This window comes from Erythrolamprus reginae, chromosome 3 (genome assembly GCF_031021105.1).
Source record: "Erythrolamprus reginae isolate rEryReg1 chromosome 3, rEryReg1.hap1, whole genome shotgun sequence".
Taxonomy (NCBI): Eukaryota; Metazoa; Chordata; class Lepidosauria; order Squamata; family Dipsadidae; genus Erythrolamprus; species Erythrolamprus reginae.
In genome coordinates, this window is record NC_091952.1 from 122,438,858 (window position 1) to 122,463,467 (window position 24,610).

Sequence of the window (24,610 nt, forward strand, 5' to 3'; positions counted from 1 at the left end):
AGAGAGGGTTACCTTGCCTGATATGGTGTCGATGATGGAACCCAGATGTTGTAGTCTGGTTGTTGGAGACAGCTGACTTTTCTCCACGTTTATAGTGAAGCCATGCGCTTCTAAGGTCCGTATTGTTCTGGCTAAGTCCTCTCTGGCCTGCCTGGGAGACCTGGACAAAATAATTATGTCGTCCAGGTAGGCCATCAGTCTGATAGAATGAGACCGAAGACTGGCCGTCAGGGCGTCCAGCAACTTGGTAAAAGTCCGTGGGGCCGAGGAGAGGCCGAAGGGCATTGCCCTGTACTGGTAATGTACGCCTTCTGAGCAGAACCTGAGGAATTCCCGGTGTGTCGGGTGTACAGGTACGTGGAGGTAGGCCTCCTTTAAATCTATTGAAGTCAACAGGTCCCTGGACCGTACCGAGGGAAGAATAGTCTGTAAGGAGTGCATATGGAACCTCCTGTACTTGATGTAGATGTTGAGTTGTTTCAAATTCAGTATCATTCGGTATCCTCCTGAAGTCTTGGGTACCAGGAAGATCCTGGAGTAAAATCCCCTGCCAACTTCCTGCTGAGGTACCTGTTCGATGGCTTGTATTTCCAGTAAATGGGCAATCTCCTTGCGGATCTGCTGTCTCTTGTGTAGGTCCCGAAGCCTCGGGCAACTTACAAAGCGCTGAGGAGGGGGCCCCATGAATTCCAGACGAAGTCCTTCCGATACGGTGGCTAAAACCCACTTGTCCGAGGAAGTGAGCAGCCAGGAGGGGCTGAAGTGCTGCAGCTTCCCTCCTAGAGGTAGGGGCCCGGAGGAGTCATTTGGAACGACGATATCCCCTCTGGTTGCCTCCTCGAAAGGGCCGCCTGGACTGCTGGAAGCCTCTGGGACGATCCTGATAAGATCCGCGATCATTCCTGAATGATTGCTGGGAGTACTGATTCTGGTGAAAACCTCTCTGCGCCTGTCCTTGTCCGGTAGAAGCATCCCAACGTGGGTTCTGCCGTCTGGTGTAGGGAGTAAAGCGACGGTCTTGGCGTCTATTGGACTTAAGGAGGACCTTCCTCTTGTCCTTGTCCTCTATGAGGACTTTATCCAAAATGTCACCGAAGAGCATCGATCCCTGCAGTGGAGCTGAGGCCAGGCGCCATTTTGATTTCAAGTCCGCTGGCCAATTTCTCAGCCACAAAAGCCGGCGCGACGACAGCGTAGTGGCCATGCCCCTACTGGCAAACTTAGCTGCGTGTAGGGTGGCGTCGGCGGAAAACTCAGCTGCGGCCTGTAGCTTGCTGATATCCTGGCGAAGTCTGGCTTCCTCCGGGCCAAGGCGTGACTGCAGTTCCTGGAGCCACATGATGGAGGCCCTGTTGAAGAAGGAGGCCGCAGCAGCCGCTCTGAAACCCCAGCCCGCCATTTGGTGGGTCTTGCGTAATAGGGTTTCCGCCTTTCTGTCCTCTGGTTTCAAGCTCTCCCCTGTCTCTGACGGTACAAGGGCACTGGAAACCAGCGTGACTACTGGCTGGTCAATGGGGGGAAACTCCAAAAGTTTTTCCACCTCATCGTCGAATGTGTAGAACTTGCGCTCCAAATTCGAAGGGCCCTGAGCCGCTGCGGGGTGTTGCCAGGGCTTTTTGACTCCCTCAACGAAGATATGCGACGCCGGGATGTGGTCCGACTCGGGTTGGGGTTCTCTTAAAAGGGAAGCAGATGTCTTGCCGGTCTCTGCTTCTGGTGTCTTAGCCGCTCCCTGCAGGTCCATTACCTGCTTTGCCTTAAAAAGCAGAGTCCGAAACAGCGTGGGCTTAAACAGTCCGGCCACTGGCTGCTGTTCTGGGGTGTTCTCATCCTCTGAGAACTCATACTCTTTATCACTGTCCTCGCCAAAGTCCGGATCCTCTGAGAGAGACCCCAAACCCGAGGGGGGCGGTACTGGCCAAAGGCTTCTTGCCTGAGTCTGAGGTCGGTTCACTTGCTGGCCTGTCCCGGCATTTACTCCTTGAGCATAGACATTTGCAAACATCTCCTGTAATTCTGGAGCCATGTGCTGCCACGAACCAGTCTGGGGGCGCAGCCCCGCCGCTGTGGGTGTAAATGTGGCAGAAGGTGCCTGGGTGCCCCTTCTTGGGAGCCCGGAAGGTTCAGGTCTAGTCCAGGACAAGGCTGGAGACGGGGCCTGTGGCAAAGACATGAACTGTCCCTCTGGGGACCAGTCACCCTCCTGTAGGGGTCCCAGGTGTCCAAAGGCTGACTGGGGGGTCCCAGGTTCAGGCGTGGTTGGCTGCCTCTGAGTCAGAGGTACTGGAGAAGGGGAGGGGTGCAAGGCTGCCTCTAATTTCTTCTCTAGCGCCTTTATGCGCTTTTCTGCTTCTTTTAATGAGGCCACCGAAGCAGGGGACTGGGAGGGCTTTGACCTCTCTTTATCCTTCCCCTTAGCCTTCTCCTTGCTCACCACTGGGGAGCTGGCCTTCTCGGTATTGGGCTTATCCTCCATTGTACTCACAGCTCCGGTGTTATAATAGGAGTATTACGAGAAAATTGCCTCTCAACAGCTTCGTCACGAAGGAAAAAATGGCTGCCGATGCTGGCCTCGCCCTTGCGGCTGCGCATTAGAGCCGTAGCCCAATTCGCGCCTCTCAGCTGCCGGAAGCCCTTCCGGATGGCGCTCCTGCGCTCCGTGGGGGGGGTGTAGTCAAAATGGCGCTGCCCAGCGTTTTCGCGGGTCTTTTGCGCTCACCCCCCCCTTTCGCCGCTTCTTCGGGCTTTCCCAGCCCGGTCTCTGCCCTCCAGGGCTCGCCCAGTCCAGCCGCGGCGATCCCAGCGCTGGCGGCTGCGGCGGCGGCGGCGGCGGAAGTCTCTGCGGCATTCCTCGCCGCTTTACAGCTGATTCGGGCTCCGGCGCTGCCTGCGAACCCCTCCGGGGGTCGCCGTTCTCCCCGAGCCTCCCAGTGGGGGGGGCGGACCCCCCCACCTTCGGCTCGCAGCCCTTGTTTGACCGCTGAGGCCAGGGACTCCGGGCTGAGGTGCTCCTCTTGGGGGCAGTTCCCTCGGGGGGAAGCAGCCCCTAAGGAGATCGTTGGGGGTGTTGTCCGCGGAGGACAGAGACCCCTGCCTCCAACGTTGATCAGATCTGTAAGGAGAAAAAAGAAAAAAGATTAAACTGGTAATAACACCTTAAAATTTATTCAGCAAAACTCAGTATGTCTCTACTCTGGGACTGAGTTTTTAAAACTGAGCTCATGGGGGGACTGCAAGGGGGCGGTAACTTTTATTATGTAAATTTTTACTCAGTCTCTACCAATCGGATTGGTTAAATACCCATGTTGGACTCTCCTTCCAGATGCAGTGGAGAATAAGATGGAATTTAATGAACAGCATGAAAACCTTCAGAGACTTTGAAATCTCAGAAATAATCATTTTAAAATATGTTGTTTTTATTTTAATGACCAGATACTGTATATGGATTTCAATAGGCAATTAATGTTTGGTTTTGGCTTAGCATACTGTATAAATTCTACTATTGTAATTTGTAACCCAAAATTTGGATGGAAGGAAAAGTTTACTGTGTTGTGTCAACCCAATCAATTGTGTATGAATTGAATTGTGCTGGTTATCCTAATTTACAATTGGAGAGGCAAATATAATCTTAGATCCTACTGTGTTAAATGGGTTTAAATAGTGAATAATGAACCTGATCCTTAATTTGGCTAAGTGTTTTTCTATATAGAACCAAATGGTACTATGTTCTTGTCAAATCCATTTCTGATATATGGACTCATGAAATATTACACAATGATTGGAGGAAGTTGAAGTTTCAGTATGAAATACTTATCATATGGTCAGAGCAATGTCAAAGTTACTGCCAGTGAAGAGCAGTTGTTTTGATCTGAAAACAGTACTTTGAATTCATAATGTTTTGCATGCCACTACATGCTAATAGATTAGCTTGACAGAATTGACAACTGTCAAGTCATTTTCTTGTTTAAATATCTTTTCATCAAATAGCAGTAGTCCATCTCCTGAGCACCATGGGTTGATTGATTTGGGGCTGCAGGGGAAAAAGAAGATTAAGAATCTATCTTCGCTTGAAAGTTTTCTTACAACACTTGCTACTGAAATGAATAAAAGAACATGTTTTATCTTCTATACGTAGGATTTCCAGAAATTGTTAAATGTTGTTTTTTAATCTGATTGTTATCTAATGTCTTCATCATTGATTGATTCATTATGGAAAACCCTGAAATTTTGAATGTCATTTACAAAAAGTACAATAAACATGACCCAAAGTTTTTCCATGATTAATAAGGGAGAAACAACAACATATTGCTTCTCATGAATTAGAAAATGCTGTTCAAGAATGATGGAATGATGCATTAATTCCCACATGGAAATAGAAACAATGGAAGAATGGCTGAAAAAACTGATGGAGTTCTTCCAGCCATGGTCAAACTATTTTAATCAAAGAAAGAATAAATCCAAATTTGTTTCTACTTGGGAACCATTTCTAGAGTTAGTTCTCAAGACAGAAAAAAGAAGAAAATTTGACTTTGGGATTTGCTGATTAAATGCATTTACCATTATAGAAATGGCATATACTGTATGTATACAGATTATGCAAAAGTAAAAAGTTGAGGCTGAAATTTTATTCTTTTTATTCTGTTCTGCTGAAAAGAGTTAGAAATTAATTCCCTCTCCCTTTACTCCACACACTCTTCCCATTCATTCTCTCCCCAACTTCCCTTCCATCTTTATTTGCACTTGCATTTTTGATAATTTCATTAAAAATTATATATGTATATATAATTATATATACTATACAAGAATTATCTTCTTCCAAAGGTGTTAATTTTTCTGGGCTGAGGATTTTATCTGACTTTGTCTTACACTTAATTAAAAAGAGATATGATAAATGCAATAATGCATTAGGAATTCTTCCTTTTATCACACTAAAAAATCACAATTACTTTTATACTGACAGTTTCAGACATGGCTTTTGAGCCACAATGTCTCAGGTTTTGCATCTTCGGGGTTTTTTTTATTTGCTATTTCCAAAATGGCCAAAGCTGATTTGAATTTATCTAGCCAACAAAATGTCTGGCACTTGCCCAGTTCAGAAAGGTAAAGGAGATAAACTTTGGATGTCATTGAGGTTGAACATGCCAGCTAATTATGAAGCTAACTTGAATGAAATTACCTATATATTTTAATTGGCTTATTATGACTTAGTTTCCAATAAATTTTACTATGGATGTTTTATTTCTATAATTATCATGGATACTTTAATTGATGTTAACTGCTGAAAGTCTTGGATGAGAAAAGAATGAATTAATGGTTTTTCATCTTTTCCCTTCTAAAATGCAGACAATATCCTCATGTTCTGGAATTTACTAGTACAACTTGAAGTTGAGCTAAAAACGTGAACATATAGCATCTCGCTTATAAAACACAGTGACAGAAAGAGAAAACAGCACAAATTTACCTCAGAGTGGTACTATGAGAGGATCTTGGCAAGTTAAGGGAAAAGGCCAGGAATTTTTCAATATATAGGGCGGTGACTTTAAAATTGTACCATAGAGGCATGACCCAAGGCCATTCATCACTAGGGAGGAAAGGTTCGTAACTTCCTAAACTTATTACCTTTTCCTAAATAGTCCATGCTTCCTGTTATTTTCCCATCCTGTTAGTAATTTTGAAAGCCTTTGAATAACCTAATGTCAAATGATTCCAAAAGAGATCTTGTTGACTTAAATTCATCTTGATCTATTCTTTCAACAATGCTTTACCTACAAGTCAAGAAAGTCACTTAAAAAAAAGGGCAGTTGCCTTTTGAAAAAACACCTTTGGGACAACCATGACCTGGATGACTGAGAATTTCCATAGACATTATCAAGATTAGGTTGCTGTAGGACAGTGGTTCTCAACCTGGGGGTCGGGACCCCTTTGGGGATCGAACAGGAGTTTCACAGGGGTCGCCTAAGACCAAATTTCCCATGGTGTTAGGAACTAAAGCTTCTATTCTGGTGCCTTGGAACATATTTTTACAATCTGACCAATCAGGTGTTTACAGTGGGGGGTGTCCCTCTGATCTTCCTGCCAATCAGCTTAAAGCTCTGTAGGGAGAATTGGTGCTAGACTTATGGTTGCAGGTCACCATAACATGAGGAACTGTATTAAAGGGTCGCAGCATTAGAAAGGTTAAGAACCACTGCTTGTAGAATCTCTCCCCATAAAAATAGTCCCCATATTCAACACACATTGGATTGTTTCTGCAGAATGGCAATCATTTCACAGAAACAGTATCCCTTGCCCCTATTCTAAGAATCTGAATAATTACACAAATGAATCATTCACAATTACTTAGTAGGCCTGTACAAAATACTAGACAAATTCACAACATCACAATAACAAATACAACTTATTTTTCAGCAATCAGTAAGGCTCAATGGGATTAGGCAATCACATTTCTCACATACTGTTCTGTGCACAGCCCTTGGAGCAACCCACCGACTCAGAAATCTCTTATTTTATCATAAAATCAAACTCCTTATTTCAGAAAAAGCACACATAACGACAAGCAGATTTTAAACATCAAAGAAGAAGGAGTTATCTTCTCTTCAGAGCTAAATATAAGCTATGTCCGGGAAAGGCGCCAAAACTTGGCCTAATCAGCATTCCTTAAATAAAGTCCATTCATTATTTAAGCATATGAATTTTTGCTCACCGAAAATCCTGAGCAACAAGCATCCAACTGAGAATGTCTTTTATTGAGGCAGAAATCATTATTTTTAAGCCTTGTTCTATCACTTCTACACTTCCATTAAACAACATTGAATTCCCATACCCCATTTCCCACAATCCTTTGCCTTTATATGCCTGGAAGTGACATCACACCCCAAAGAGGCTCAGGCTGTAAGATAATACCTTTTACTATGTAACTTCTCTCGCCTTCTCCATAATCTCCAATAGTGAGGGTGTATCCACTGACTTTCCACTCTAATGTCTTCCTCATCCTCTGACTGAGGCCACTCCCCCATTGTCATATCAGCCCCCTCTAGTGGTTCCTCAGGTCACTTTCTCCCTCACTCTCCCTCTGACTCAACTGGCAACTCCCCTGGCCCAAGATATCCAGAGGGGCCTAGCTCATCCTCCTCAGAATCTGACATGACCTGAGGTGGACAAGGAGCACTCACAACACAAACCAGCACAAGAGATGTTTATAACTGGCCCCACAGCAAAAGCCTTGTTGCAACCGTTGGCATTTTTGTTGGGTCTAACTTGGCAATGGAGAAGATAAAAATAGCTGAAATTGTAACCATTGCATTTTCTTCCTTCAGAAAGGCAAAAGAATTGTCTATCCCGTGATATAATATAACATAATACATTTTTGCAGCTAAACATTAAGAAACGAAGCAGGAAACCAAAGGCAACCATTAGCCTACCTTTCCAACCAACTCGGAAATTTTCAGTACAGTTTTTCCTTTCTGATGCTGTAAGGTAGGTGGGCTTTGTCCTTCCCAGTTCTGAAGTTCCTCAAGGCTTTCCAGATATAGCAGGGCCTTCAGCCCTGTGCAGTAATCATCAATTACGGTATAATCTTGATTCTGAATTGCACTGCATACCTAAAGTAGACAGACATCCAATGTTATTATGGAAATGTGTTCTTTTAAACGATCAGGCGGCTAATGATCATAGAGAACAACTGTTCAGAATGTATGACTTCATAAGACATCCACTAATCCTGGATTGCTTCACCTTCTAATCTATTATGCAATAGATTGAAAGGAATGAACAAATCATTCTGCCTTTTCCCTCTCTTCCTTTTCTTTACTTGGTCAGTGTACCAGTCATCAACATTTCACCGTTTATGTTCTGCCATTTCTGTTAAGTTCAAGTATTCCATATTTTTAAATTGTAGATGTGTCGTACAGTAAAATTTATTTCAATGCACACATTTATTGGTAAGATCCAGTAATGTTAATGAGGGTTTTATACAGATTTTAGATCCAGAAGCTTAAAATTACTGTTCATGAGCAGAATAACTGCAAAGCTATCACATAACAAAAATCATTACATTATATATATATATAAGGTTGCAGGTTCAAGTCCCAGTGGGTATGGCTAGCTGATGAGGCCAAAATAAGGCTGAAATAGATCTATCCTAGTCTCCCTTAATTTTCAAATTCAGCAAAAAAACATGTGACACATACAGATAGAATTGTCGGCTATGAATAAAATTAACTGCCTTGAAAATAGCCCTGGGTTGGGCCGAGAGGCAAATAAGGAGCTGTGATGTTCCTTCAATACACCAGGGTGATTCGATATGTAACCCTTCCCTGGTGTAGAGCTGAAGGGATTGGATACTGTAGCCTAGAGGATAATTCTCTGCCTTACAAGGCAAAGGTTGCAGGTTCAAGTCCCAGTGGGTATGGCTAGCTGATGAGGCCAAAATAAGGCCGAAATACATCTATCCTAGTCTCCCTTAATTTTCAAATTCAGCAAAAAAACATGTGACATATTATATATGTGACATATATATATACAATATATACAATATATATATACCGTGTTTCCCCGAAAGTAAGACAGTGTCTTACTTTCTTTTTATCCCCAAAAGCCCCACTATGTCTTACTTTCGGGGTATGTCTTATATTGGAAAAAAAATTGTCAAATTTTTTGTTTTAACCATAAAATTAACATTTATTAACAACCTGAACAGTATTGTATTCACCACAAAACAGCAGATGATACCCCAGTATGCCAGTGTGTATGTTTTACTGATGTATGATTAATACTGTGTGCATTACCGTATTTTAAGCAGGAGGCGGCAGTGACAAGTGCAGGGGACGGCGCGGTGACGTATGGGCAGGAGGCGGCGCGCAGCTAGATGAGAGGGAGGCGGCAATACCCCCGTGTTTCCCCGAAAGTAAGACATATGTCTTACTTTCGGGGTACGGCTTATATTAGCCGACCCCCCTGAAACCCCCGATATGTCTTACAATTGGGGGTGTCTTACTATCGGGGAAACAGGGTATATATATATATATATACTTCAGCCTGATGATGGTGGATGTGATTTCACCGAAACGTCGCATAAACATGCAAAATATTACACAGGGCAAAACCCGAACTCAGAACAATCTACATATATATATATATATATATATATATATATATATATATATATATATATATATATATATATATATATATATGAATGATGAGGCAGCAGCCATCTCGATCACCGGAACATAAAAACTTTAATAAAACAACTTAGCTTTCGTTAGCGTGCTGCTAACTTCGTCAGAGTATTAAAATGCCATGGGAGACAATCACATTTATAAAGCCTTACTCAGTCTGCTCATAGCCCGCGTCACTGGGCCACACCCTTCCCTCCCCTCTGCAGCAAGCCTAATTGTAGGCTTAATCATGCTGGTTAAAGGGGGAACTACCGCTTTTACTCGTGTCTGTTGCCTATTTCCCTCCCCAAGGGAGGAGGTGGTGTTACGAGACAATGCTTTAGAGGTATTTGATATTACTTCCTTCCACCCATTACCGTTGTTGCTTTCTATGGTGGTACATGTCTGCTCTTGCAATTTTTTTGCCCATGCCCTCGTCCTAGGTCTGCACTGTTCTAATCCCCCCTTGTCCCCTGCGTTAAACCTGCATTGTGCCCCTCCCCCTCTACCTCCGTGTTGCTCCAGTATGTTCCCTTGTTTCCCACTAGGGGTTGCTCCACCCTCATTTAGCTGGTTTCTATGCCTGACCTGGAGAATTCTGTTAGGGGCTTTATCCAATCCTAATGACCTATCTCCTTTAAGTCGTTGTTGGTGCCTTAAAGCCTGGTATGCTGATGGCATATCAATATGTCTATTTAAAGAATTTTCGTTGGAGAACCAGGCTTCTTTTAGGAGGCGACCTCCCTTGGTTTCATCTCGCGCCAGAATCTCAGTTCCCTGGAAATCGAAGCCATGATCCTGCTCCTCCATGTGTGTCCAAATCTGGGAGCGTTGTTCCTGACGTCGGACCGCCAATTTGTGTTCGTGTATACGAGTTCTCAATCTTTTAGCCGTTTCACCCACATAGTGGTGCGCACAATTATTGCAGTTTATACGGTAAATTACTGAGGAGGACTCCTCCTTCACTATACTATATATATAGTATATACTATATACTATATACTATATATATAGTATCATCTAATACCTATGCTATTAGATGCAATCCTTGTATCAAACATGTCTATGGAGAGGGGCGGCATACAAATCTAATAAATAAAATAAATAAATAAATAAATAAAAATAAATAAAAATGTTGAATGTATTATGCAGCTCCTGAGATTTAGCTACGAAGCATCTCCTTAGGATACAAAATTCTGGGTTCATTTCTCAGTACAAAACATTCAGATTTACAGACTTGGAAGGGGCCTTGCAGGTCATCTACTCCAACCCCCTGCCCAAGCAGGAGACCCTGCATCTGCCTCTACCTAGGATCGAACCCACAACCTCCTGATTGTGAAACAGGAGCTTCACCTCTAGGCCAAAGACACCTGATAGAATCCAGATAAAGTTGGAAACCGCCCCACCCCACGACTGCTATTAAGTCAGCACATAAGACTCCCTGATCCAAGTTATGGTAACTTCCTAATGTTCATACCAGTGAACTGTATTACTAACAGAGTTTTATTATTCCTAAACAAGCCAAGTATCCTTGCATTTGTCAAGAAATATAAAATGGTCAACTATCTCAAGGGGAAAAAATATATTAAATGTGCCCACGTGAACTTGCCCATACACAGATACTGGCCATCTATAATTAACTCATTCAACTTTCAAGGCCACAGCTAATAACATCACAGATAGCATTATCAACTTTCATTTCTGGCGTCAAGTGCTATATTACAAGCTTTTTATTCTGGGAGGGAAAAATACATGTTATCCTTTAAAATAATGTGCATACAGCTGTGCAGGAAGAAACAAGGAATAAGTATAAAATATGCACAAGAACATTTCTTATGCAGCCCATTTACATTACTTAAAACCTGTTTCTCTGGAGGAACACTGCAAGCATTAATTAGGTCTGCTATGCTTCCCATAGATTTAAACGCTCCCTCTCTTTCTCTTTCTTTCTCTCCCTCTCTCCTCCCTCTTTCCATTTCTTCAGAACAATTATAGAGATTATCTTTATAATTTCCTCTACAGGTTATTTAACTGTAAAATTCAACCAATGATTTATTTAAATGTCTTTGTTTGCTAAGGACTTCTAATTTTTAAATATACGAGGAACACTTTCCTTAGTTTTTTAGAAAAAAAACAAGGGAATACTGGATATGTAGATAAAACTATGATGTTCTATATGCTTAAACTAAGTCAAATTGCCTTCTTGAAACCTTGTTCTTTTGGGGCAATATTCATGTATTTGAAATATATGAGTTTTTATTTCTAATTAATAGTTATCATTTATTTATGAGATAAACAGAAATAACAGTATAATTATTGCAAATCAGGAAGCTACCAGGTCCAGCTAATAGCTTGAAGATAATAGTGACACCTGCCTATAAATATGAGATTTCTCTAGGAACAAATTGTAGAACGCAGATAAGAAGCATGTTCATATATTGGAAAAGCTACTAACATAAATATGTTTTGATGGGCTTGAAATGACTACAATTAGTACAAAAATAAGGCAGACAGAGTATATTTGACCCTCAAAACAATATGCAGTAGAGTTACATGAGTTACTGTACATTATGATTTGAAAGCATGCATTGAAATAGTACCATTGAATAATTCCACTCTGAACCAAACTGCCTTTTGAAATGCATCATTTAAGAGAGATCAATTGCTATAAATTAAATTAATTAAATAAATAGTAGTTTTACTATGTTTTCTCATCCCATGGATCTGATTTCCCAGAGTTGGAAGCAGCCAAATGATTCTATGGTTAGAAAATTCTTGAACTAAGAATACAAAGGCAGGAGAACACCATGTGGGATTTGTTACGAGATGTATAGTTTATTAGAAAACTATAGTTAACACATGTCACTACAGAATTTACATTGGGGAATTATGTAAGTTGGTTTATGTAAGTCTAAATGCTATTAATATATTTGAAGAGCACTAGTTTGGGGCAGCCGCTGTTGATTAATCCGCTTAGTCTTCCTTCACAGAATTGTTCCCTGTGGGTAAACTTCAAAATCTATAGTGATATTATCATTTTTGTACAATTCTCCATAGATTTGTTACATCAATGATTGGAAATTGTTGCATTTCCATGGTCCAAAATGCAGGATACAAAGTACCTTGCAAACACAAACTATTCTCCTATGTTAATAGTTGTACATGGTATTTATATTATCAAAAACTGACTTATCTCCATGTATTGCCTTTAAAAACAATGTCAACTATCAAGGGACAGAAAAATGAGTTTTGGACATGTTTCAAGGGCTCTTTAATCTATGCTGTAGCAATGGCAGCACATTCATGAAAGATCATAAACGTTTCACCCTGCTATCCTTTCCTCTAGATCTTTGTAGGATTGATTAAATTCAAGCATTTACAAGAATGCCATTTTGCTTCCTCCAAAATATGAGACTTAGCTCAACTTTGGAAGTAAATGACAGAACATAGTTAAGTAAAAGAGCTTTCCAAATGCCACCCTATTGAGAAGTCATCCTTTGACCTTGTAATTTCATATTGATGGGATAAACTATGAAAATTCTTTATTCAGTATCTTTGTAAGTTCCTAGAATAGACAAGCTATTTTGTATTTTTACTTTGAAACTGGTTGACTTTTATTTGAAATATAATGATAAAGCACTAAAAGTATGCATGAAGTATTATTATCATGTATTGCGCAGGAAGCAAATTTATCATTGTTTTTATTTTATAACATTTTTAGTTTTAAAAATTAAAACAATTTTTCCTACTTTTAGAAAAGCATTAATGGAAGATCCATCTTAATTTTTTAAATTTAAAATAAACAATTTCTATAAGCTTATGATAATATTTTGAAAAGTACAGAAAACCACATTAAAATATTTTAGGCAAGAGGCATTGATCCTCATTAAATATAAAGTTCTTATTAAAAAAGAAAAAGGCCAACTAAAACTTAAAACTTGTCTTGAATATTGTATATCATACTTTAGTCAAATGCAGCTAATATGTGTGAAACCACATATTCCAGTCCAACAAAATTAGATATTCAAAAATTTTTAAACATATAAAGTATACATTCATTTCCCCCCATGTTTAATGTATATGCATATGTATGTATACACACACACATTTTATATTTCCAGTCTTATAAAGTTGATGACCAATCCTTCCAAACATTATCTAACTGGTATATTAAACTTTGAAAAAAATGAATACATACAGACACAGACACATCCCTTGATAATAAGCCCAATCGAGCTTTTGAGTGAATGACAATAAAGCCAAGCGCTTATTTCAGGATTAAAAAAAATATAAGCTAGGATCTCATTTTTAGGGAAACACAGAACCTGCTAATTTTTATCTGCTCCCTTTTCATATTTATGAAAATGTGTATGCTTTTTTCTATTCATTTTTAATAATAAAGCAAATAAAATATGTTTTAAAAATATAGCAATGACTATGAACTGAGATAAGAACATTCATTTTAAACAAAGAGTCAGCCATTCTTGTTGTTTTAACTATGAAAGCCATTCATATTTCAATTGAGCTTTCATTAATACAGAACTGGTCCAAATGCCATATTTTTCAGAGTATAAGAGGCACCTTATTTTTTTTTGGGTGGGGGGGGGGAGAGAGAAAATAGGGGGAGAAATCTGCCTATCAGATATTTGTCTGGCTAGCATCCTTGGTCTGGTGAGCTTCAGCACATTTATTTTCCTGGTTAGGGCTTAAAAAAACCTTATTCAGAGAGGGCAGCAATGAAAAAAGACTTAGAGCTGGAAAAAACCTTTATTGGAGGGTATAGCATGAAAAAGCCTGAAAGCCAGTAAGAGTTTGGAAGATTGTTAACACCTCATTAGGGATGGGGGGGAAAACATTTTTCGGAGGGAGTAGCAATGTAAAAAAAAAAAGCCTGCAAACACTTAGGGCTGGAAAAAACCATCTTTGGAGGGATTAGCAATGAAAAAGTCTGCAAGCCAAGATTGTTAGTGCCTCGTTAGCATCTCATTAGGGCTGGAAAAAACAGCTTTGAAAAAGCTACATTCAAAATATAAAATGCACCCAAATTTTCAGCCTCTTTTGGGGGGAAACAACTATGTCTTATCCAAAAAACCCGGCCAATCTTCACCTTTATTTGGTTGTACATTAGTTTTAGAAGACAAAATTAATTCTAATTCATACATCACTAGTTTCATTGTAGCATTCCTTCATCCTTGCTCAAGACATCATGGGACCAATTAAATGCTGTTAATTGTTTCACTGATAATTTCCAAAATTTAAAAAACAATTAAAAGTTCCAGTAAGCCTGAATGAGGAATCTATATGATTGTTTCTGGCCGTTTCTTTTTTAGCAACATGAGAAAATATTATTTTACTGAAAGAGTAGTAGATCCTTGGAACTAACTTCCAGCAGACGTGGTTGGTAAATCCACAGTAACTGAATTTAAACATGCCTGGGATAAACATCCATCCATCCTAAGATAAAATACAGGAAATAGTATAAGGGCAGACTAGATGGACCATGAGGTCTTTTTCTGCTGTCAGTCGTCTATGTTTCTATGTTTCTAGTCAATCTTGGTTGGAACTGGACAATTATCTCATACCTCTGCTTTAAAATTATTGAATGGAATTTGCTTTTGAGGCAGAGATATATCAAAATTACATGATTGCAGAAAAAGTTGATTGATTGATGCTCTGTTTTTTTCTTCCTTGCTCCCTTCAAATAAAGAATGACACCCAATTTTTTTTTAAAGTGGAGCAATAAGCTCATGCTGATAGTTTTACACACACAAAAAATTGGTCTAGTCTGAAAACCGTACACAAAAAGAACCAATAAGATGACCCGATAGAAATCAATTCCCTAAATTCATTGCTAAGATATTGGAGCCCAACATAAGCAAGGTCTGTTGAATGGTTTGGGTTTTGGGTTTTTTTTGCCTTTGCATGCTTTGGTTATTTTTATCTGATATTTCTATTGTTTTATTTATTTATTTGGATTTGGGTTTATTTGGATTTCTATCCTGCCCTTCTCCATAGAATCAGGGTGGCTAAAATAAGTTTTCCTGCTTACAATGGTCTCAGTGAGATATGCAGTATATAAATCAAGTTGAATAATAAAAATGCATAGTATTGAATGGTTTTGAGGTTCCTGGATGTGCCTGCTTGGCTTCTGTGCCAGTAAGGGGCGTCGTGCTGCTGTAAATATAGTTTGTTTGCAACTGGCATTTGTTCCTTATATATAGTGGTGGGGGTGGAGATTTGGTTTGAATGTAGCAAATAGATTGGCTGGCTATGTTTTAATGATTTGATTGGTTGGTGGAATCACATTTAGTTGAAGGATTGACATGGTGATGATTGTGATATGTTTTTTTGTTTAAGGCTGGTTTCCAAATCTCTGGTAGGCGAGACGTGTCATCTCGTTTGTTCATGCTAAGGGGGTGTTTTTCTATCTCTATGGCTTCCATGATAATTCTTTTGTATACATTTTCTGTTTTGGAAAGTAATTTAGTTTTTTCAAAGTCAATTTCATGCCCTGTTTTTTTAATGTGCTCGACAAGGGAGGAATATATATTCTCTCCGTATCTCTCTTTTTAAAATTTTTTTTAAAAAGTTTTATTATTAAAATTGAAACATGTACATCGTATAATACAATACATAAAACACACATATATCATATATATTCTCTTCTTTTTTACTTTCTATCTTTATATATATTCCTTAATGTCTATTCTCTTCCATATGTATTGTATATTGGACAAAGAATAAATAAATAAAATAAATAAATGTTGGTCGGATATAGGTCTTTTGATTTGATGCAGCCAGACTCTTTTTATCTCTTTATATACTGTAAATGATGAGTATTTCTCATCATTGAAAAATGTCTCAATCCTACTAACAGCCCAAATAAAATATATTTATCTAGCCTAATATCAACTTGTGCACTGCGTTTCTACTCATGCTAAGCTGAAAAATGTATGTTTGCTATCTTCCTTTTGATGTGTGTTTTTTCATAGCAGTAAAAGATGGTAAACTATGCACTTGAAATTCTCATCTATTATCAAATTTTCTCACATTACTTTATGTATCGTAAAATCAAGTGATTGCATTTTTGATAACCAGGGAGTGTGTATGTATATTACAATTTCTTTCTCATGGGAAGAGAGGATTAAAGAGAGCCAAAAACTAAACTTATATTTTTTTTAAAAACCACCAATTTCTTTTTTAAATCAGAGTTAGCTATTTCGAGGCAAAATGATTTAAATAAATTATAAAGAAGAAATTTTCCTTTCTTTTGTAAAATATAGAGCGGAGTTAAAATATGGAGCATTATTACAGGTACAGTGATACCTCGTCTTACGAACTTAATTGGTTCCAGGATGAGGTTTGTAAGGTGAAAAGTTTGTAAGATGAAACAATGTTTCCCATAGGAATCAATTGAAAAGTGATTAATGCATGCAAGCCCCAAACTCACCCCTTTTGCCAGCGAAGCACCCATTTTTGCTTTGCTGGGATTTCCCTGCTGGGATTCCCCTGCAGCATCGCAAAAACACGGAAGTCCGGAGGTGGGGTTTCCCATGGAAGGGAGCCTCAGGGAAATCCCAGCAGCGCAAAAGTGGGCGCTTCACTGACAACAGAAAGAGGCGGGGCATCCCAGTGGTGGCGGCTTGGGTTTATAAGGTGAAAATAGTTTGGAAGAAGAGGCAAAAAAATCTTAAGCCCTGGGTTTGTATCTCGAAAAGTTTCTATGACGAGGGGTTTGTAAGACGAGGTATCACTGTATAATTTTACCACTGCAGCTCCTAGGGAAGGTTTTTGCTTTGGCTTAATAGAGAAAAGATGTCAGGGCTGAAAGATATCTGGCCAAGAAGTCCAGGCCTAAACATCAACAGGTCTATCTATTTGGAAACTGTCTTAAAACACTGAGAGTGAAAACACTAAGAAGAAGGGCACGGAGAGACCTAAAATGCAAGGAATTCTCTTTTTGAAGTCCATTCTGGATGAACTTTTATTGGCCTGCACTTTTGACAGACAGAGATCTGTAATGAACAATACTGAAAGCAAGAATTTTGAGGCCCGTACTCAAGGGGCCATATTTTTGTAAGCAGCAAGTCTATCAAAACTAGCTAGCAAAACAATTTTTCTGTCTTGGGACCTCAATTTAGTCATGGAGTGATTAACCTCTCATCCTTTTGAGCCTATTCCCTCAAAACTGCTATATTTTCTTTCTGTTAAAATTGCTTTTGGGCTCCATCAGCTTGGCTGTAAGAATTTGTGAACTCAATTTTGTGTCCACGAAAGAAGCGCATTTGTGATCTATAAAAGAAGAAAAGTTCTCTGACCCCTAAAGTCCTATAGGAATAAAGCAACACCTTCCCCCTTTCATACAGACAAGACACGGTTCCTTCTGCTTGTCTTTTTGCCCAGATAATTTTCAAGTTTTGTAAGAGCAAAATGGATGGTGTTAGAGCACTACAAAAAAATCTCAGTTTCTGAAACAATTTCTTCATACTTTGAAGAAATGACTTTTAGCAAGATAGTCCAGACACTATTGTTGACCAGGAGGATTGCTTTAGAAAATGCATGTTGTTGTTTTTTAACTTTTCAATATGATACTGACTGCAGAGCTACAGAGCTGAAGTTAAATCTATAAAATGCAGATGCTTCCTTCTATATAAGAGCTTTTCCCCTTCATCTTCCTCAACTGCAAAGCCAAAGTTGAGAAATAAATATTGTTTAACATTGTCTTAGTAAAGGAACAGAATGAAACTGAGAATGAAATTAACATAAAGCAAAGATACTTAACTTTCACACTGAATTTTCCTATTTCCCATTGCTCCCTTCTTCCTTTCCTCTCATCTGTATGCTTCAAATCTATTCTAGAGTTTGCTCCAAATCAATTGACAAGATCTGGGATTGTGAAGCTATTAATAATTCATTCTCCTGGCAAAACAGTGCTCAGCAGAAGGACACTAGTAGATCCAACTTTACAAGTCTAACATTTCCAATTTCACCATCAGTGAAAATTGCTTAAAAGCAGCAAGATTTATGATGAACCGTTCAACAACATTTTCATTCAGTGAATAAATCCAGGATGGAAGAATGAATACATCATTAGAACCTCATTCATTTTTCAATATCCTGGCCAAAAGGGTGAATATATTTTCTCTAATACAACAAGTGAATATTCAAAGAATTAAATGGCTAAAACAGACCTAATTTCATTTTCAAATGAGTCTGTCGATCTGTCTGCCTGTCTATCTATCTCATGATCTTGCAGTCTCTTATCTCTCACACAAAATATTTCTAGGTATATTATTTTGTGTGTGTGTGTGAGAGAGAGAGAGAGAGAGAGAGAGAGAGAGAAAGAGAGAGTCAGTGCAAGAGAGATCAAAAGTGACTTGTTCTATTTCTTTTCTCGTTACAGCTGCTAGAAATAATGCCTGCAGAATCCTTTTCAACAAAAGGTCATTTATGTCAATGGACAGCATATAGAGGATCAGATCACCTGCGGTAATTGCAAATTAATGCTCTACTGCTAATGCATTAACTACACACTATTGATCTACAATTGAATCATACAGGCTGCTCTGAAGTGATTTTACTTTAATATTTTTGTGCTTTTATGGCATATTTGATAATGCAATTTCTCTTTCAATTGGAATTTTCTATAATTGTCTCCATTTTTTAATTTCCTATAGTAAGATGGTTTTTTTTAAATGCATGTCTGCCTCAAAAGCCTTTTAAGAAAAACATACACCAAAGAGAAAGACTGGGTTGAGGACATGCATATGGGAAGAACAGATATGTGAATCAAGATGAAAGTCTTATTTGTCAAACAAAAGATTTAAGAAAAAGAGCTTACTTAAAAGAAAAGAAAATAAGTTGAGATGGAATGCAACATTTTGTTAAACATAAATATATCTAAATATTAATCCATTTTTCATCACAGAAATGTCACAAATTTGGAAATCTAATTGTAAGGCTCTGACACTGCTATTCCTGTGTTTCTTTTATTGTTACATAATGCTAGTTTTAACTTTTCATAGCTTTAAGGCAAAACAAATATTATTTATTTATTTATTTGTTTGTTTATTTGATTTATATGCTGCCCCTCTTGGAGCACTCATTCATCCTACCTTGCTACTGTATGCAGTAAGTAGTGAGACTGTGTCCACTCAGTGAAGCAGTGGAAGTGATGTGCCGGTGTCTGGAGGCTGTTAGGGTCTGGATGGGTGCTAATAGGCTCAAGCTCTATTCTGACAAGACGGAGTGGCTGTGGGTTTTGCCTCCCAAGGACAATCCCATCTGTCCGTCCATCATCCAGGGGGAGGAGCTTCTGACCCCCTCAGAGAGGGTCCGCAACTTGGGTGTTCTCCATCCGCAGCTGACTTTAAACATAATCTTTCGGCTGTGGCAAGGGGGGCGTTCGCCCAGGTTCGCCTGGTGCACCAGTTGCGGCCCTATTTGGACAGGGAGTCTCTGCTCACAGTCCCTCATGCCCATATCACCTTGAGATTCAACTACTGCAATGCTCTCTACATGGGGTACCTTTGAAGAGCGTTCAAAAACTGCAAATTGTGCAGAACGCAGCCGCGCAAAGAGTAATAGGCTTGCCCAGACATGCATATATCTCTCCAACACTCCACAGTCTGCATTGGCTGCCAATTGGTTTCCGGATTCAATTCAAAGTGTTGGTTATGACCTATAAACCCCTGCAAGGCATCGGGCCAGAATACCTGTGGGATCGCCTTCTGCCACATGAATCCCAGCAACTGGTCAGGTCCCAAACAATCAGTCTTCTCTAGTCCCGTCAACTAGACAGTGCCGTTTGGCGGGGACTAGGGGAAGAGCCTTCTTTGTGGGGGGCCCGGCCCCCTGGAATCAGCTCCTCTCAGAGATTCATACTGCCCCCACACTCCTCAACTTCCGCAAGAGTCTTAAGACTCATTTATGCCACCCAGCTTGGGACCACTAGACTATGAATGTGTTGAGAGAAAGTTGATCGAATGTAATGACTGCTTTTTATAGTTTTGGGGTTTCTAGATTTTAAATTTAATTAATTGGATTGAAGATGTTATATATTGTTTAATTATATATTGTAAGCCGCCCCGAGTCCTCGAAGAGGGGCGGCATAAAAGTCAAATGAATGAATGAATGAATAAATAAATGAATGAATGAATTTTAAAGAAGAATCATGGTATCTTTTGTCTATGTTTCATCCATTATTTCTACCACCAGAACAAAATATGTTCAGATTCATTGTTGACTAATTTTAAATGAAGTATTATTTTTCTTGTTCAAGTGTTGATTGCCTGGTTATCTAAGATAGAGGGGAAAATATCACAATATGTTTTAGGAGGCAAACTCAAAAGTAAGTAACATATCTTTTATTTTATGTATACTGAAAGCATATTCCTTGTGTGTCCAATCACACTTGACCAATAAAAATTCTATTCTAAGCCGCCAAAAAATAACGAAGTCAAAAGAATGTGATTCAATACTGTCAGAGAAGACCATCCTAAAAAAAAGACTACAAGTAATTATTTAGTATATTTCTAAGTTAAAAACATATGAGTTCTAGAATACTTTCCAGTGTGGAAGGCTTGCTAGATCTCTATTTTCTACAGTGAAAATCACTTTTGGAGAAGAAAAGATACTCAGGTAAAGTTCTTCTGAAAATGATAGTTTTTAAAGGAAGAAAAAAAAATCCAATCTTCAAGCAAATAGATCAAGGCACTGCCATGCCTAAGAATCATTGAATAACACAGTTGGAGGAGAAGTTAGGTTTCTTTCTTTCTCTGATGAAACCTCCTGTGGAGTGTAGGACATTCTTTGGAGCTATCAGAATGAAACTTAGAATCTTCTTGAGGATGCTAGCTTCACCAAATCCTGAATCTAATGTAGGAACCTTGATTTTTTTGGGGGGGAAATTCTGGTCCTGTCCTTCTTCTAGCCAGGGAAAGCTTGGCAAGATTAAAAAAAAAAAGGAGACCAAAACAGATTCCTTCTAAGTAAGGCACTGGGCTGTGCAAAATGTTTTCAATGTTTTCATGCCTGAAACACACCATTTTGACTAGGAAATGTTTCAAGTTAACATGCTTTGCGCATCCTTACAGAGCTCTATTTATGCTGAAGTATTTTTCTACATTGCCTCACAAGTCATTATGGCTGGCTGGCTGCAGTTTTGGAAGCTTATAAAGCCATTGGATGAGTTAAGAATGAGGTTGGCAAGGCAGGAAACAGGAGCTTCCAGCCTCATTTGGGGCTGTGACTCTTTATCTGGGAGAGTAGCTCCAACAGACTCCAGGAATGATATCAGAGCTTTCGATCCAGAAGGCTGTAAGATACAGTTATGATACTGTGCAAGACCCCTCATTCTCTTAGGCCTTTGCTACAGGATATGAGATTGAGGAAGACATATATCACATATAAGAGTGAGAAGGGAATTTTATTTACACACAGAGACATTAAACTGTAATGTGTGTATATTATTTTATGTATATATGTGTGCATACATATACATAATACACACACTGGACAGGTTCACCCAAACTGGTAGCGACCCGCTGGTGATGTCATGATGATGTCACGGGAAAGGTTTGGTCTGTACCCGTCTGCCATCTTTTTTTAAAAAAAAATGTTTTTTAAATATTTTTCCTAGTTTTTTTCTTCTTCTGCAAGATAGATAATGATACATATGAAAAACCGATATAGAAACAATCTAAAGCAGCAACTTTTAAATTTGGTTGCTTGTGCTTTTTTGATTATAGAAGAGTATGACTTTTTTGTATATGTTAAGAGAAAGCAAAAAAGCATATCTTGATTGCTCTGGAAACAGCTTCTAGATTTCCTATCAATATGTGAATGAGGTTCCACAACTATGTTATTCTATTGGTCTCTGGTTTCTTTCATTTACTGACTAATGTTCTGTCATACCCCTGGCAAGAAATCAGAAACTAGAGGCAGATAGGGTAGATGCACCTGTAAGACTTGACTTTGAAGGTCAGATAAATCAAACTGAAAAATACCCTACTGATTGTGCATCTATATACCCTGACTCATTTCTGAGTCTTAGCTACTCAGACTAAAAGAACATTCTGAATACTGTGTTGAAAGCTGAAAAGAAACAACAAGCAGGCTTAGGATAAATTGCCATTTCAAAAAAAACACCCCACCTTGCTCCCAAGTAGACCATCTACTGATATCAAAGGTGAGCAGTGCTATGTTTGGGTAGAAACTGGTAATTTTAATCACATGAAGGGTTTTTTTTTCCTGTGAATAACTAAACCTTGGCACTGTTGTGAAAGCTTAACTTTGTGCCCCTTGCTTCCAATGAACAAAAGAGTCTAATCTCCTGTGACTTTGTTACTGGCTACATCTGATTTTTTGGGGAAATGTTGGCCTTTGCCTTGCTCCTGATCAGTAGAGAGACACTTGGCTTCAATATGGAGCCTATTTCTTAAGGCAGGGCGGTAACAAAACTTTGCCACTGACTTCAGTAATTGACCTCTGATAATTCAAATCCCAGACTATTAATAATTTTCCACAATCATGGCCTAGAGCAGTGATGGTTAACCTATGGCATGGGTGCCATAGGTGGCACATTGAGCCATATTTGCTGGCACGCAAGCTGTTGTCCTAGCTCACCTCCAATGTGCATGTGCGTGCCATCCAGCTGATTTTTGGCTCACACAGAGGCTCTTGGAGGGCGTTTTTGGCTTCCAGAGAGCATCCAGGGGGATGGGGGAAGTTGTTTTTACTCTCCCCCCCGGCTCCAGGGAAGCCTTTGGAGCCTGGTGAGGGCAAAACACAACCCTACTGGGACCACCAAAAGTTGAGCTGTTTCCAGCCTCGAGAAGGCCTTTGGGGAATGGGAGAAGCTGTTTTTGCACCTCCTCCCCCCAGGCATTGAATTATGAGTACGGGCATTCGTGTGTGTTATGCTCTTTTGGCACCCGAGGAAAAAAAAGGTTCGCCATCACTGGCCTAGAGAATTCTTTACACTACTTTTAGAATTCTGCTAACTCAATCTTGGACTTTCTTAATGTATGCTTGTGAGATATCCATATTCTGTTTACCTACCGTAAACTCTGGAGACTTCGCCTCCTAGCAGCTGATTGATGCTTGGATCAGCCTCCCCAAATACCACCAATCAGCTGTTTCATACGGCGGGGATTGCTGCCGCCGTTCGCTGCTGTGCCTGTCATCCGTGTTCGCTCCATAAGATGCACAGACATTTCCACCCACTTTTACAAGCAAAAAAAGTGTGTCTTATGGAGTGAAAAATGTGGTAATCAACTATTTAGCATACATAAGATCCTCTCATTGAGATCTTCACCTCAGATTCCTCTCTCATTCCACTATCGTATGGAGTATTGCATTGTTTGTTAAAAAGTAATCAGAACACAGCTAAAATTAAGCTTATTTATACTTTGTTGGCTATTAATGGAAAAAACAATTATTTGCTTAACTTTCTCTTCTTGAAAACAATGAGACATAAAGATGCTCAACTTAAATTAGATTGATTTGTGCATATGCAGATACTCCTGCACAAATGGTGTTGAAAAGAACAGTAGCTATAAAATAACATTTAATGGAATTGTAATCAGAAGCCTTCAGATATGGTTTTTTTTTTTTTAAATGCTGTTATTGCACTCTACATAAAATTATCCTACCTTGAAGTTTCTGATAACAATTTTGCAAAAAGAAATTGTTGATCTTTTCTCATGCACTACAGTGATTTAGTCTTGCCTCACTAATTCCAATTCTTGTGATTCTCCAAAGATAGTAAGAATGCCAATCTATTGTGTAGGTTTCTTTGGCTCTCGATTCTCTTACATTTTAAAATGTATTATTATAAGCAAGTTTCAGATAAATTAATAACAAACCCGTTCACCCGTCTAATCATTCTGCCAAGTTATACATTAACAAACTAATCAAGATATCAATTTTTGAAGTCAAATCAAAATCCTTAAGCAAGTTGGAAGGAACACTATAATACATTTCAGCTAATCTAACATTTTAATGGAAATCTTCAGGGGCTGTGTGACAAATTGTAGGAAGTTATACAGTCCTTTGGTTGAGGTTCAGTTCTAATTAGTAGTCATAAATGAAATCAATGCAACATTCCCCTGCTGATCATACTTCTTTCTTTTTTTAACACTGCTCTAGATCAAAAGAAAAAAGGCGGAGGGAAGAGGAATATTGTTTATAATAGTCTAAGAATTAAATTTTCTGACAATATGAGTAACTTTTATTTAAACATGATAATCTGTTCAATAATGTAACTTTATCTGTGGCTAGAAATATTTAACATTTAAAACATTAATTCGAATGAAATATCTCATTCATATGTATGTATGTATGTATGTATGTATGTATGTATGTATGTATATGTACTGTATATGTATAATTATATTTATATATGTATACCCTGTTTCCCTCAAAATAAGACATCCCCTGATAATAAGTCC

The 24,610-nt window shown here is 39.0% G+C and overlaps 1 protein-coding gene across 4 annotated transcripts in view; it reads right to left on the reverse strand.

The window, feature by feature from the left end:
* Window positions 1-24,610, reverse strand: part of DPYD (dihydropyrimidine dehydrogenase) — a 735,717-nt gene that overhangs the window by 82,440 nt on the left and 628,667 nt on the right. For all 4 annotated transcript variants that reach the window (XM_070746537.1, XM_070746536.1, XM_070746535.1 and 1 more), the window contains one exon: window positions 7,422-7,601. In XM_070746537.1, coding sequence (XP_070602638.1) covers window positions 7,422-7,601 — 180 coding nt within the window. The remainder of the gene's footprint in view (window positions 1-7,421; window positions 7,602-24,610) is intronic.